The 16,400-nt window shown below is 42.8% G+C and overlaps 1 protein-coding gene across 3 annotated transcripts in view; it reads left to right on the plus strand.

Annotated features, from left to right (window-relative positions):
- LOC147031425 (sorting nexin-6-like) overlaps nt 1–16,400 on the plus strand; it is a 48,431-nt gene that overhangs the window by 11,002 nt on the left and 21,029 nt on the right. For all 3 annotated transcript variants that reach the window (XM_085862928.1, XM_085862936.1, XM_085862923.1), the window contains exons 5-7: nt 8,554–8,675; nt 8,929–9,052; nt 10,129–10,224. In XM_085862928.1, coding sequence (XP_085719054.1) covers nt 8,554–8,675; nt 8,929–9,052; nt 10,129–10,224 — 342 coding nt within the window. The remainder of the gene's footprint in view (nt 1–8,553; nt 8,676–8,928; nt 9,053–10,128; nt 10,225–16,400) is intronic.

The following is a 16,400-nucleotide window of genomic DNA, read 5'->3' on the forward strand; positions in this document are numbered from 1 at the left end:
GGCACGACGGGGTCAAACTCGAGACCTTGAAAGGGAACCCAGACGCTCAGACCACCTCTACGCTAATCTATCGCCTGATACCCAACAAAATAGATATGACATCTTTTTATGAATGATAAAGTAGGTAAATTTGTGATTAAAAGTCGATCTTCTTCGGATTAGCCGTGACGTCTCAGCAGGAAGTGGGCAGTCGTATCCTTACTGTATACGGCTTACATCGCAGAACGATTTAACTCAAACGGCGAATAATTTTCCATTTTCCACAAGTGTGCCGAGTTGATGCATCCTTGGTGCTTGTATATTATTAATACAATCCGAGATGGTTTCATGCTACACCAATGGCCAAACGACCCTAAGTTTGCCAGAAATTGGACGAGGTTTGTCCAAAATACCCGAGTGAGGTTCAGGTCTACACAATGTTCAGTTTTGTTTCTCAGAGCATGTGACACAGCTCTGTTATGAAACAGTGATAGCTAGAACTTGTGGTTATCTGACACAATTGAGATAGGATGCGATCCCCACGATTAAGCGGAAGACGCAGTCGTCAATTGAAACTAACACCACCTCTTCCAGCTCCCATGTACACGGGCAATTTGAGCGGTGAATGAAACACCTGTTGCTATTGCCCGGCAACAAGAGCTCCTGAAAATGATTATCTAGCTCCAAAATTTCTGCAAATCAAATGAACCACCATCTATTTATCATGGGGCGGAAGTATGTACAGTATATATGTATGTATCGTCTGCATCATGTACTCCGAGAGAATTACCTAGTGCGTTAAAACTTTCAGGGGGCTCCCCTCCACCCCACCCCCTTCCCTTCCACCATCCCCCTGTAATCCCCCATCAACCATCACCCCCACAATACCCACCACCACCATTCCCCACAATCGCCACCACCACCACATATCCCACTTCCCCCTCCACTGGGGTGGGATATAGACTCGACACCTCACGGACCCGGATACAAATGGCTTCCAGGGAAAGTATGAAACCGAGCGATCCCATAACATACAATGCACTTGGTCAGCTTGCGACGGTGGGACAAAACATTTTTTCGCCCATTTTGTCCACTGTGTCCGAGTGTGCCTCGGGCGGTGTCAGATGTCGGGTATTTCTGCTTGAGTAATATACAAAACCTACCACTCTGCAGTGAAGATGCGACCAGCGTTTTCTTCACGAACACCTCCGCCTTCCTCTGAATCGCTCGCACAAGGCTCAAAATGATTCAGCTACACAATCACCCCCCCCCCAACTCCCCCGAAAACATTTCCATTACTAATTTTGTCTCCATCCATCCATTCGAAATCCCACTGATCGGTTTCAACATTCTGAGAACCATCGGAGTTGTTGGTGACTGTGGAATTAGTATCTGAATCCGAGCTCAACATGCACTGTTTCTCTATGTAAAGCCCCCATTCAGATCAATATGGCTTCCAGATGTGACATTGCTGGTGATTATTGAAAATTGACACTTTGTGATTGGCAAAAAAATTTCTAATTTTTTTTTCCCCTTCAAATTGGACCGTGTTTAATGATTCTCGATGGGTTTCAGAAAAAAAAAATGTTTGGGTTCCCCTTTTACATCTTAAGATGGTTAAGTCAACACCAGGCTTGTTACCTCCACCACCGAAGGTGGATGAGGATATATTTTTACCCCGTCTTGTTTGTCTGTCTGTGAACAGGATATCTCAAATAGTTGTGGATGGATGTGGACAGGCTGGGGATGTGACAAGGGCAAACTGATTAGATTTTAGTGAAGACCTGGATCCGTTTCTGGCAACTGGAATTTTTAAAGTGATTCTTCACCGTTGAGCGATAGGGCCAAAAACGATGTAGTGCAGTATAGCATGATATTTCAAAAATGTATTTGGACTTATTTTCGGAATATTGTTAACAAGTCGTTATAAACTCAAGTTGGTTTCGTGACGTCCGAGTGGAGTTGCAAACATTTTCGAGAAAAAAAAAAAAAAAAAACTTTCCAAAAAAAAATCGACCAACGTCGCATCTGTCCAACTGGTCTGTGGGCTCCAGTGAAGATGGTCAACATCAATGTGTTGGCTGAAAATGAGAAACATCTGATGCAGCTGAGACAATACTGTTTATTTGAGCGAAGCCAAGGATCTGTATGTCTGACTAATGGTTCTCTCAAAATCCAGTCGAAACAACGACTTCACTGTCATTAAAAGGGTGCTCTTCATAGCAGGCTGTTCACTATTACAGTGCACCGCCAAATCCAAGTTCATCCATGCCTTTGAAATGCTCGGTAGCAAAGTCTCTCAATTCTGGTGACGGATTTATCCGGCATGTAAATAGTGCCGACAAAAGACAATGAACTCACTAATGGTCTGAAACATGCTGTGGTCAATAGGGAATGGGTCCTTGTACAGAAAATGATGAATAAACCACCTTTGGTGGTGACAGCCAGGGATCTCGCTGACCATTTCAATGAGAGACTGCTGACACCGACTGGAGGTTATGATCAGATCATTCGAGTAAGCAACATGCACAGAAGGGATTCTCTGCAGAATGCTACATGGGACAAAAGGCTGCAGGGTCAGATGCTATCCAGTATTCGATCAGAGACGACACCAAAATCCAGCATGTCACAACGTGGCATTTCCTGACGCAAGACCAAACCAAAGCCTATCTGTCTGATTATTTGGCACAGAAAGTCCTCAAATGTAACAAAAACTCAAACAAGCAAGTTACTGTATCGGTCGGTCTCCAGTGAAACTTCCTGCAACAGAACTCTTCGTTTGGAAGAGAATAACCATGAAGTGGCTGATATGCTGATTATATTTCTTGTGGTAGCTGCTTGCCAGAGTAAGCCTCATGTTCAACTTACCTTTCTTTATTTTTTTATTTTATTTTATTTTTTTATACATTGTCGAGGCTCATGTGAGAGCTAACGCACAACGCACAACGCACAGCAAGGGGTGCATGAGACAAGAGGGGCGGGAGAGGGAAGGACATAACAGTGGGGAACAGAGACATTCGGAGATCTTTGGAAGGGAGAGGGATGAGGCGGGGAACATGGAGTAAACAAGGTGGGCATTACAGGGACTTTCAGGAAGGAAAATGGGGAATTTGAAGGAGGTGGGTTTGGGGTGGATTAACGGGGGTAGAATAGATCGAGGTTTTGGATGGGGGACGAGAAGAGGTGGTGGTGAACAGCTGTTTTGAAGGCCTGGAGGAAAGAATGGGATTGAACAGTGAGGGAGTTTATTTCAAAGGTGGGGGAAAAAAAAAGAGGAAAAAAAAAACAAAAAAAACAAGCAGTCATAGACTGGTACTTACGAAATCGTCAACTTGACCTCTGAGGTTGTCTAATAAAAGCTGTCTCGAGAGAAGGTAGTGACGCAAACCAGAAGTTTCTACCATGATTCTGTACCAAACCATCAAAAATCGTAACGTCGACCGAAGCAAAAATCTCCATTTCTCCACGCAATTATTTAATATTATTTTATCAGTCACAAAACCGTAATATTCGGCCATCCACCAACAATCTTTACATAATCTGACGGCTTAGCGAGTCAGGCATGTGACGATAACCTTTATTGGGATAAAACGTGACTTTTAAACACCGTCAGCGTGCACACAGAAAACCTTTACGTGACTCAACGACGCCTCTGCTCGAGCGCGCTGCACCATGTGACGAGCCGTGACGCGGCGAGTGAAATATTTTTATGCAATCTTAAAACGTCTCCAAAACATCCAATTTTTACCAGAATTTCGCCAACCGAGTTTTGAGCGTCCTAAGGCCTAGGTCACATTTGCCACAGCGGCCGTGGGGTCTCCAAAATCTACGGCCATTAGCAATTATACGGCGGCCGCAGTATTTCCACGGTCACATACGTTTTTATTTTTCGGGGAGCTGCACGGCGTATTTATAAATTGTGGAGACCGAAAACGTGGGGTTGCCGTACGGTCTTTGATTTGATGTCGCACGGTGACCTTAAGGGGGCCCTGCGGCGGCCATAGAATTTTCAAGGCAGACGTAAGGTGCCCGCAAGGCGACCGCAGGGGGCCCTAAGGCGAACGTGCGGCCAGACGGACGGTAACAAATGGGTTAATTTTAAAAAAAAATTTTACCAGTTTTTTTTTTTCGGCTTGTCGAATTGCTACGGCGAACGTAGAAATGAAAAATGTTATAACTCCGCGTTGTAATTCCACGACGACCTTACGACCTGTAAAATATAGCCAAACGGCATAGGGCCACCCTGAGGCCACCGCAGAAACTCTGTGGCCGCCTTATGTTTCTGTCAATTCAGAGGGCGTACGGCCGCCGTAAACTCACCGTAGAGCAAATGTGACTTAGGCCTCAGCAATCGCAAAAACCGAAGACAAAATTAAAATCGAAGTTAAAACTAACTCGTAACGTCGACTGAAGCAAAAATTCTCCATTTCTCCACATTAATTTATGGAATTATGTTTGACCTCACTGTGACCTTGACCTTTGACCGATATTGACCAAAATCTAATCAGCGCCAGCCATCACCCTCCTGAATCACGTGGTGTAATTTGACATTGGTAGCTTTTTCCATTCTCGAGTTATCGTGCCCACAAACATACACACACACACACACACACACACACACACACACACACACACACACACACACACACACACACACACACACACACACACACACACACACACAAGCAGTCAGAGACTGGTACTTACGAAATCGTCAACTTGACCTCTGACATTGTCTAATAAAAGCTGTCTCTAGAGAAGGTAGCGACGCAAACCAGAAGTTTCTACGATGATTCTGTACCAAACCATCATAAATCGAATGTTTGACCTCACTGTGACCTTGACCTTTGACCGATTTTGAACAAAATCTAATCAGCGCAAGCCATCACCCTCCTGAATCACGTGGTGTAATTTGACATTGGTAGCTTCTTCCGTTCTCGAGATATCGTGCCTACAAACAAACAAACAAACAAACAAGCAAACAGAAATGGAAGTCATCAATATACTTACGAAATCTTTAGATTTCGTAAGTAACAAACAAGCAGTCATAGACTGGTACTTACGAAATCGTCAACTTGACCTCTAACCTTGTCTAATAACAGGTAGCGACGCAAACCAGAAGTTTCTACGATGATTCTGTACCAAATCATCAAAAATTGAATGTTTTGGATGTTTGACCTCACTGTGACCTTGACCTTTGACCGATTTTGACCAAAATCTAATCAGCGCTAGCCACCACCCTCCTGAATCACGTGGTGTAATTTTGACATTGGTAGCTTCTTCCGTTCTCGAGTTATTTTTTGGATGTTTGACCTCACTGTGACCTTGACCTTTGACCGATTTTGACCAAAATCTAATCAGCACTCGCCATCAACCTCCTGGATCACGTGGTGTAATTTGACATTGGTAGCTCCTTCCGTTCTCGAGTTATCGTGCCTACAATCAAACATACAAACAAACAAACAAGCAGTCATAGACTGGTACTTATGAAATCGTCAACTTGACCTCTGACCTTGTCTAATAAAAGCTGTCTCTGGAGAAAGTAGCGACGCAAACCAGAAGTTTATACGATGATTCTGTACCAAACCTCTCATTAAACATCTGATTTTTATCAGAATTTCGACAACCGAGTGTTAAGCATACTTAACCGTTACCAAAATTGAAGACAGGATTGAAATTGACTTTAAAATGAGCACGTAATTCCATGTGTTACAATCTCCCTCATTAGCATAAACTTCAGTTAAGCCTCAGATTCGACACCCGACATAAATCTCATAAAACATCCGATTTTTACCAGAATTTCGACAACCGAGTGTTAAACATACTAAACCGTTACCAAAAGTGAAACAGAATTGCGATCCGAGTTAAAACGAACTCGTAACGTCGACCGAAGCAAAAATCTCCATTTCTCCACGTAATTATTTAATATTATTTTATCAAAGTCACAAAACCGTAATATTCGGCCATCCACCAACAGTCTTTACATAATCCGACAGCTTAGCGAGTCAGGCATGCGACGATAACCTTAATTGGGATTTAAAAAAATGACTTTTAAACACCATCTTTATCTAAAACACCGTCAGCGCGCACACGCAAAACCTTTACGTGACTCAACGATGCGTCTGCTCGAGCGCGCTGCACCACGTGACGAGCCGTGACGCGGCGAGTGAAATACTTTTTTATACAATCTTAAAACGTCTCCAAAAATTCTGATTTTTACTAGAATTTCGACAACCGAGTATTAAGTGTCCTAAGCGAGCGCAAAAACCGAAGACAAAATTAAAATTGAAGTTAAAACGAACTCGTAACGTCGACCGAAGCAAAAATACTCATTTCTCCACATGAATTTACGGAATTATGTTTGACCTCACTGTGACCTTGACCTTTGACTGATTTTAACCAAAATCTAATCAGCGCTCCTGAATCACGTGGTGTAATTTGACATTGGTAGCTTCCGTTCTCGAGTTATCGTGCCTACAAAAAAACACACAAACAACCAGTCATAGACTGGTACTTATGAAATTGTCAACTTGACCTCTGACCTTGTCTAATAAAAGCTGTCTCTCGAGAAGGTAGCGACACAAACCAGATGTTTCTACGATGATTCTGTACCAAACCATCAAAAATCGTAAAGTCGACCGAAGCAAAAATCTCCATTTCTCCATGCAATTATTTAATATTATTTTATCAGTCACAAAACCGTAATATTCGGCCATCCACCAACAATCTTTACATAATCCGACGGCTTAGCGAGTCAGGCATGCGACGATAACCTTTATTGGGATAAAAATGACTTTTAAACACCGTCAGTGCGCACACGGAAAACCGTTACGTGATCAACGCCGCCTCTGCTCGAGCGCGCTGCACCACGTGACGACCCGTGACGCGGCGAGTGAAATATTTTTTTATGCAATCTTAAAACGTCTCCAAAACATCCGATTTTTACCAGAATTTCGACAACAGTGTTTTAAGCGTCCTAAGCGACCGCAAAAACCGAAGACAAAATTAAAATTGAAGTTAAAACGAACTCGTAACATCGAGTGAAGCAAAAATACTCCATTTCTCCACATTAATTTATGGAATTAAGTTTGACCTTTGACCGATTTTGACCAAAATCTAATCAGCGCTAGCCATCACCCTCCTGAATCACGTGGTGTAATTTGACATTGGTAGCTTCTTCCGTTCTCAAGTTATCGTGCCGACAAACAAACACACATACACACACACACACAAACAAAAACCAAACAGAGGATGGAAGTCATCAATATACTTACGAAATCTTTAGATTTCGTAAGTAACAAGCAGTCATAGACTGGTACTATTCCCCAAGCTCAAAGGGGTGATCAAGGGGACCCGATTTCCTGATGTGGAGGCCCTCAAAAGGGCCGTGACGACGGAGCTCCGGAGGATTCCAGAAGAAGCCTTCCGGGCGTGCATTGAAGTGTGGAAGAAGAGGATGGACAAGTGTGTGAGACTGGAGGAAACTTTTTTTTTTTAGATGGACCTCGTGTCTGTGTCTCTCTGTCTCTCTGTGTCTCTGTGTGTCTGTGTATATATTCAAATGTTGCCTATCAATTTCTCACAAATTTAAGGTTGAAATGCCATTTCCATAGCAACTGGGCATAATGAGTATTTCAAAACTGTTTTTTTTTTAAATGCAGAATATTCTACTCAACTGTAATCATGTGTTGGCAAGTTGATTTAGCAGTAATTGAAAGTAATATTTTTAGTGAAGATTTCCCACTAAAATGGTTCAAAAAGTAGGTCAGAAAATAATAACATCATGGATTGTTTTTGTTGTTTTTTTTGAAGTTGTGAATTTTTTTTCCATTTCTGAACATGAATCGGTGACGGAATCCCATAAAAATTCCAACAAAAGTACATGCCTAACCAGACTAGTTAAGGCTTGCTTTTGGTTTCCAGTAGAGCACGCTCACATTTTGAGCCGTCTCGCCTGGGTTTGAATATTGGCCCAGTTATAAATTGTCATCCTGGTGTTTCTCATGTCATGTAGGGTGAGGCATCAATGTTTGTACCATCACTCAGATGGATGGTAAACCATCTGCTAACATTAGAACGTGGACAAGCTTGGTGTTGGCATAGTGGTCCGGGTGGCTGGCTTGGGATCCTTGGGTCCTGAGTTTGAGTCCTGTTGGCTGCTGAATTAGCATCGGGTGGGGTTGACTCAGCCTCGTTATCCTTCCGAGGTTGGCGAAATGAGTGTGTATTGGTAGAGGAGCACAGCATCAGTGGCTTAGTCACCCGTGCTCCAAGAAATGGTAGCTACCTGGCAGCCGAAGCTGCCATACACAAGAACAGAAGAGTGTGGACGTTAAAGATCCCACAGTGTTCTTCGTGAAGAGTAGGCGAGCTGTCGCCGGCAACATCGAACAAATTACAAATTTATTCCTTCACCTACTTCATTGAACGTTTGGCCGGGCCAGCCACGTCACAAAAGACTTGGGCCAAACTTTCCCCAGTTGACTCCACAAGAAGGTGGGAATAATTGTGGCTGTGAAAGCAATATTTAGGTTTGTTTTTTTCCCCCCCCCCCCTTGGTTTTGTGCTCTGCAGATCCCTCCTACACCCCCAAGACCCGATTTTGATGCGTCTCGAGAGAAGCTGCAGAAACTAGGTGAGGGTGAAGGAACTATGACGAAGGAAGAATTCACGAAGATGAAACAGGAACTTGAAGCGTGAGTGTTGTACCTTTTTTTTTTTGTTTGTTTAAATAAATAATGAAATGTTTGGCTGGTTTTTATTTATTTCTTTTCTGAGAAAACTGATTTCAAATACAGAGTCCAGTTCAATGCTGAACTTTTTCTCATGAAAATAATTGTTAACCTTCTGAAGACATGCATTTGTTATATAGTTACTGATTTTTGTTTGTTTATTTGTTTGTTCTTGGTGAAGAGACCAATAAAATATATAAATTCTAAACGTGTGCAGTGAGTACTTGGCTATCTTTAAGAAGACTGTAGCCATGCACGAAGTGTTCCTGTGTCGACTGGCAGCTCATCCAATCCTGAGGCGAGACCACAATTTCCACGTCTTCCTTGAGTACGGTCAGGATGTAAGTATTTTTTTGGGGGGGGGGGCTGTTTTTTGTCTTCTGTTTTCGGCAGGAATTTGGAAGTTGTTCAGGGTGCCAGCGATAGCTCGCCTACTCTTAGCGAAGGACGCTTATGGTGTCTTTAACACCCAGCAAATAATGCTGGCAGACGGGACGCCAAGTTTAACGTCAATCTGAGGGCCGGCACACACATTGATGAATCGACCTGCCTGTGAAACGCAGGGATGAGACGGTTTATAGCTGTGTCAGGGTTCAAAGCCAGGGTAGACAGCCTGGAGGTGAGTGTGCATATCTTTAGGCCATTCTGTCAGCCTGATCTGATACTCTTGGATAAGGAGACCTCGCGAGCCACGACACGTCACCAAACGGACACTATGTGACTGTTGGTGTTGTCACAGTCAATTTGTCAACACATGGGCCGTGTCGGATCTGGTCTTGACCTGTTGAAAGTAAAGTAAATGCTCTTTCAAGGAAAGTGCTGGAATCGTCCTTCTTCATGCTCGTGGGCCCGCGGACATGGCTGCCATGTGCTTTTCTAATGGGCATCACATGACCATTGAGTGGGTTACCTTAAAATAAATTCCACTGCCGAAGTGTGCAGTAATGTTGGAGCTAACATCCGGTCAACTTCCCATTCTCGGTGTACCAAAATGGCTGGCTGATGATTGTAATTGATTTTTTTTTTTTTTTAAAGTTGAGCAATAATAAATGAGCAAACAAAAGTGTGTGTGTGTGTGTGTGTGTGTGTGTGTGTGTGTGTGTGTGTGTGTGTGTGTGTGTGTGTGTGTGTGTGTGTGGTGTTTATGAAGTTCTCTTATCTTTGTGGAAGATTTGACGTACAGTACTTTTTGCATCTTGATAAAGGCTTGCTGACATTACTATTTGTTCTCATTTTGTTGTTGTTTAATATAAATTATTTTCCACCGAACCTCACTGACGTCCTCACTTTCTTTGCGTTTTGGGCCTTTTTGGATGTTTCATTTCAAGATGTTTGAGAATTCATGTTCAGGAGGTTCGTTGGTTTGAACATAGAGCTCGTCGCTGAAGATTTTTTTTGTTGTTGTTTTTTTGTACAGCTAAGTGTACGTGGGAAGAACAAGAAAGAGAAGTTTGGAGGTTTCCTAAAAATCATGGTAAAAAGTGCTGATGAGGTGTTGGTGTCTTCTGTTAAGGTGAGTTGTGTATGTGTAATATATATATATATATATATATATATATATATATATATATATAGATATAGATACAAACAAACACGACATAATAGTGACCGAAGCTTTTCGTGCTGCACTCTTTAGGGTAAAAATCGCAGCAAGTGAAGAAGGAAATGAAGGCGTGTGCTTTATACACAGGTATCAATAAGGTAGACGCTGATTGGTTCAACCGTAATGACGTCACGGTTGATCCGAACGCCCATTGGTCGGCGCATCATCTTCACCTCGAGCTCCCATTGGCTGGAGCAGAGTTCGTCGATGATTGACGTTTGCAACCGCATCCTGGATAGAGGGGGGATGGGTTTCCCCTGAGGTCCATTCACCATTTGTTACCGTACCTCCCTTGATCTTTCCATGCTGAAAGAGACACAGAGATCGTACAAATTCCTTTTGACGACATAATATTGGATCGGTGGTAAGGATGAAGGTTGCTTCCAACATACGTAAATGAAACGAGCTCCGACCTTGGCTCAATATCCTGAACATACCTGCATTGTACTGGTCTGCGCAGATAGGTGTGGCAACCAAGTGCTGTGCAATGACAGATGAAGCAGGTACAGTGGCCAGTGGTTGCTGGATATTTCTACATGCTCACACTGGTTGTGTTCTAACCTTCACAACCTTTCTTCGAATCGCCAAGGGAATGTGTTGTTTGATTCGATCAGCCAATCTTAGTATTGTGCGGCCCACGTACCGAGCTTCACATCGGCACTTAAACTCATAAATAACATTGCTGGTTTGTGAGGTGGGTAGCACATCCTTGTTGACTGACGTCGGCAAACGGCGAGGGGTAAAGATTACTCGGGGTTGCACAGCCAGAAACGTGTTGGATACAATATGTTTGATTTGTACTTCAAGCCTTCGTGATAATTGCCCTTTCCAGGGCATCCTCATATAGACTGGACATTTGTCCGGACCAATCTTCCGATCTCTTGTCGTGTTTAGAAATTTGTGCGTGTATCTCTTAACGATATGCTCAGGATAACCATTCTCACTGAGTATATTCATGATTTTGTCAATTTCAGCAGGAAGATTACAAGGTGAACAAATCCTCTGTGCTCTGTTAACCAGGATATTGATCAAGGCAATTTTGTATCTCGTGGAGCTGTAGGAGTCCCACCGAGTATACTGCCCTGTGAAAGTCGGCTTCCGGTAGACGGATGTTGTGAAACCAAGGTTGGATCTATGAAGCAACATGTCCAAAAACTGTAAGGTGTTTGACGATTCCAGCTCCATGGTAAACTTCAGCGCTGGATGGAGTGTTGAGCCATGCCTGGAAATTGTCACATGCCATCCGAGACTCAAACAAAGCAAAAATATCCACCAACCACCAGCCACTGTACCTGCTTCATGTCGTGTTTGTTTGTATCCATATAACAGTTCTGTAGTAGCAAACATCTGTATATATATATATATATATATATATATATATATATATATATATATATATATATATATATATATATATATATATATATCACCTTAAAATGTTTATTTCCCTCTTGCTATTATTCCTTAACCATTCTCTTTTCTCCTCGACCTTTGTCTTCCCCTCCTCTCTTCTATTCTTCACCCTCACTCCATCCCTGACCCATGTCCTTTGTGTCTGCCTGAATCCCATGTGTCTTTGCACGCTCGGTGCTCTCCCACCCTTTCAACTGCCCCAATGTGAGCTCAGAATTATGAAAGACTTCCAGTTGCATGCTCATCAGCTGCTCCGTACTCTCATCTTGAGAGCCGACCTCTCCCTCTCCCTCTCCCTCTCCCTCTCATTGTGTTTCAGCAGTATTCAATGTCTCTGATCTCTCCATTCACATTCTTGCCACAGCTCCAGGCAAATATATTTTCTTCTCACAGGTGGTGATGTTGCAGTGTCAAAAACTCCATTGCTCACTGGCTCGTAGTGATGACTCCCACATTCATCTTTCTGCAGTCATGGATCAACTTGTAATGATACATACCAACTTTGTTCATCTGTGGCAACTTTAAATGCCAGCTGGTTGGGTATCAGCTCTACAACAACAAGCCGCACACAGCATGACTGTCTGTCTTCGATGAATCCATGGGTCTGACCCAATCTGTAAACTTTCCACCACAGATCTCTGACAGTATGTCCTCACTTTTGGACCTGATAATGGCTAATCAATCCAACCTCTCCTTTTCCTCTTCTGACCATTTGCTTGTCAAAGTACATGTCTGACAGAACATTTGTCAGTCTAGTTGTTCACACTTCTGAAGGCTGCAATCTGCACTCAAATGATTGGCTTGCATCTCTATGTCTGATCTTGATTCCGCATGGGAATACTTTAACAAACGTTACTTTCTCCCCCGTTGTCGTGCTTCTGGCTTTCCTATCCATCCTCTAGGTCCTGGTATATACTGAAGCCTGTGGCGCGGGGTTTGCAGTCCAGCAGTTTGCTTTCTCAACATAGAAGTGATTGAGGTTAACGTTCGATCTCTTTCGAAAGCTTGTAACAAGTGTGTGTCCATCCTTCAGCAAGCCAGAAAAAAAAAAAAATCCTTGCAATCTCAAAGTTGAAGTCCAACCAATATCCTCCTCCAGGTGCTTTGCATGATCCTAGGCAGAATGTCTCAACTTTGTGTTTGCTTCCAAATATCAATCTACTGTGTACTGTCTGTCTGTCTGTCCCATGCTGAAACAAGGAAATGCTCCTTGGAGAGAAAAATTAACTAAACACATTGAAATTGGAAAGTTGTATGTAGGAGATGAGAGAAATGAGCGAACAAACCACCACCTCAGGGTTGGGGGCACATGGCGATTCCATATTGTGTTAAATCTAATATACAAAGCTCATTCTGACTCACTGACTGATATTAAAGACCGGTACCTTCCGGGTGACATAGAAAGCTGGAATTTCACGTGCCGATGGCCATCAAAGCCGATACACCGGGAAACATCGCACAACTGTCGGAAACGTAAATTAAAAAAAAATGCAGGTGATTGACCTGAGAAAATGTGTAAGCATACTCCACATCATATATATATATATATATATATATATATATATATATATATATATATATATATATATATATATATATATATATATATATATATATATATATATCTCCAGAAGTGTGTGTGTGTGTGTGTGTGTGACTGCTATTTCTCGACAACCACTGGTCCGATCTAATTGAAACTTACCAGGTATATTGCTGGGGACCTGAGGATGTGCCTTTTCAAGGTTTGATATTAATCGGACAAGTGGTTCCCAAGTTATGGCCATTTATTTACCAAACCAATGACAAGACACATTGTTGCGTGGGCGTGGACGATGGGGAAGGGAAGCACAGCCGCGTTCCCCATTACGGGTTACAACGTACGGGCTTCCAGAGAGTGATGACTTCATGTATTCTAATAATTTCTCGATTTCTTATGCGCATTTATAGATAAACACAATGGCCCAAGTTATGATCGTTTTTCATATTAGACGGTGTATAAATTTCGGTAACATCGGAGTGAGCTGGTGTGCTCTGAACCAGGAAGTAATTTTTTTTTTCTCTCCTCTCTTCTCTTTTTGTTTTTCCTTGCCACGACATTGCGAAAAGGCAAAATACGTTGGCGCTAATTGAATAATTGGCCATTAAAACCTAAATTGCGAATCATTGGAACTGTGATATGCGAACTTCCGCGCCACGCACGTACGGGCACGCGAGAGCGAAGAAACGGCCTGTGTGGTTGTTGCTTGTTGCTCGTGGTTGGAATATTTATTTATTAAAAAAAAATTTTTATTTTTTTTTTACGGGCACGAACTAGTATCTATAATTCCAGAAATCTCTGTGTGTCTGTGACCGCTATTTCTCGACAACCACTGGTCCAATCTAATTGAAACTTGCCAGGTATATTGCTGGGGACCTGAGGATGTGCCTTATCAAGGTTTGATAGTAATCGGACAAGTGCTTCCCAAGTTATGGCCATTTATTTGCCAACCAATGGCAGGACATGGTGCGATGACATCATTATTGACGTCAATTTTTTTTTTTGCATGATTGACGTCACAATTATTCTTGTTCTTCGTTTGATATGACGTCACAATTGACACTGGGGACCTGACTATGTGCCTTTTCAAGGTTTGATATCGTTTTTCTTCATCCGTTTCAGCTGTTTCCCAAGTTATGGCCATTTATGATACGGTTGGTCCGATCTAATTGAAACAATGCCCCAATCCAGTGGTCGTTTACCATAGCGAAGGAACGAAGCTACGTGTTATGCACACGCAATGGAATCGGACGAAACACGAGCTGCTCGCTTGACACGCGACGCTACGCGCATGACAAGGTGTCGTGCAGCTGAAACGAACGAAGCACGAGCTGCTTGCTTAGCAAACAACACTGGACGCGAGGCAAGGCGTTGTGCAGAAGAAACGGACGAAGTTCCGAAACACCCTCTGTCCATCTGGTATGCCTCCACATCGGATCACTCTCAAGGTGGGTATGGAAACGGCCTGTGTGGTTGTTGTTTCTGGCACGTGGTTTGAAAGTTTTATTTTATTTTTTTTTTGCACGTATGGCCACGCACGTACGGGCATGCACCAGTATATATAATACACACACACACACACACACACACACACACACACACACACACACACACACACACACATACACACAACCTCCCCAATGTGAGTTGGCTTCAAAGGAATCAAAATCTATGGGAAAAATTCTACATTTCTTTATTTTCAGTTAGGTAGGAAATGAACCCCAGCAGTGTATAAACAGACCGCTGTCTTGATCACTCCTGATATATTTTTGTTTTGCTGTTAAGAAATATATAACCTCCCATTTTTGAGCTCTTTCAACCAGCGCAAGAATAAAAGGCTTCCTTTTTAAACTTTTTTGTTATGTTTTTTTTTTGGAATATCATGGTATTCGACGTGTAATCTAAACGAATAAATGTCAGTGTGTGTCTGTCCGTCTCCTCTATAACTCCAAAACCATGAAACCTCGTGGCCCCAAACTTTGCATGCATACGAAGGGAACTCCTCGGTGGTGCACGAATGGAAACTGAGTGTTTGGGTAAATGAAAACACCCCCTTTTGAAGGCAATTAATGGTCTTATTTAATTATCCTTTATCGAGGTTCATCCTTGGTTAGCTCGCTCTCCCTTCCTGGGATCTTGAGTCACCATTTTGTTCGGCCTGCCAAACGATGCTTTGACTCGGAAAAGACCGCATTGGTTTCTTAATGATAAAATGCTCAAATTTTTTTTTTTTTGTCCACTTTCCTCACAACGAATCGCTGTGCACATCGCTTTTGGAAGTGCTATAGTTTTCAAGTTAGGAGCTTGGAGCGATTTCATGCATCAAATGATGTGATTTTGCACGATCTACTCTCACGGATTTGTTAAAGTATTTCATCGAAATATAATTTGAGTCTGGAAGAGTGGAACACACGGATTAAATAACTCGAAATCTGGAGTGAAATCTGAAAATGTTTGTGCCATTGTCAATGAGCTTGCTATTGCTTGCCAAGCCAGCTCTTCCTTATCAATCATTGAATTGGAGTGCTTGCTTGAGTGCTTAAGCCGCTTGGCAAGTTCCCTTCAGTTGATAGCGGTACAGTTTGTGTCCCGATCATGATGTACAGACGACAGTTGCTACAAGGTAGACGTACGTACTGTATTCGGAAATCACACTGATTCTAATCTGCTGATTACTGAAAAAGCGTGTGCGTGTGTTGTTCATGAAGCGTAACATTTTCTCTCTGTGCCATCCTCGCTCCACCACCACCACCTTACCATCCTCCCACACCATCTTGTGGCCTATTCCTAAGTTGGCACCTAAGAGGATGGATGGCACCATCCTCCCACACCTCCCTCCCCCTCTCTCTCTCTGTCTCTGTCTCTGTCTCTGGACATATCCAGGTGGTGTTTCTCCGGGCGGGAGTTTTGTCTCCGGACGTGTCTGGGTGGTATTTATAGTATGACCGATAGAGAATTGATTTCACACGTGATTTTGTTTCCATCTTCACTGTTATTCTCTGCAGAATAATTTTTTATCTAACGGTTTGACTCGTAATTAAACGCTCCACCACATGCGTCTCCTTCCTCTCACCTCGTGCTGCCTTCCCTTCCCCATCCCACCTCGCTCCCCCACCCCGCTCTCTCTCTCTCTGCT

Source organism: Eptatretus burgeri, chromosome 2 (assembly GCF_056783735.1).
Source record: "Eptatretus burgeri isolate ZD-2024b chromosome 2, Ebu_testis_v1, whole genome shotgun sequence".
Lineage (NCBI taxonomy): Eukaryota > Metazoa > Chordata > Myxini > Myxiniformes > Myxinidae > Eptatretus > Eptatretus burgeri.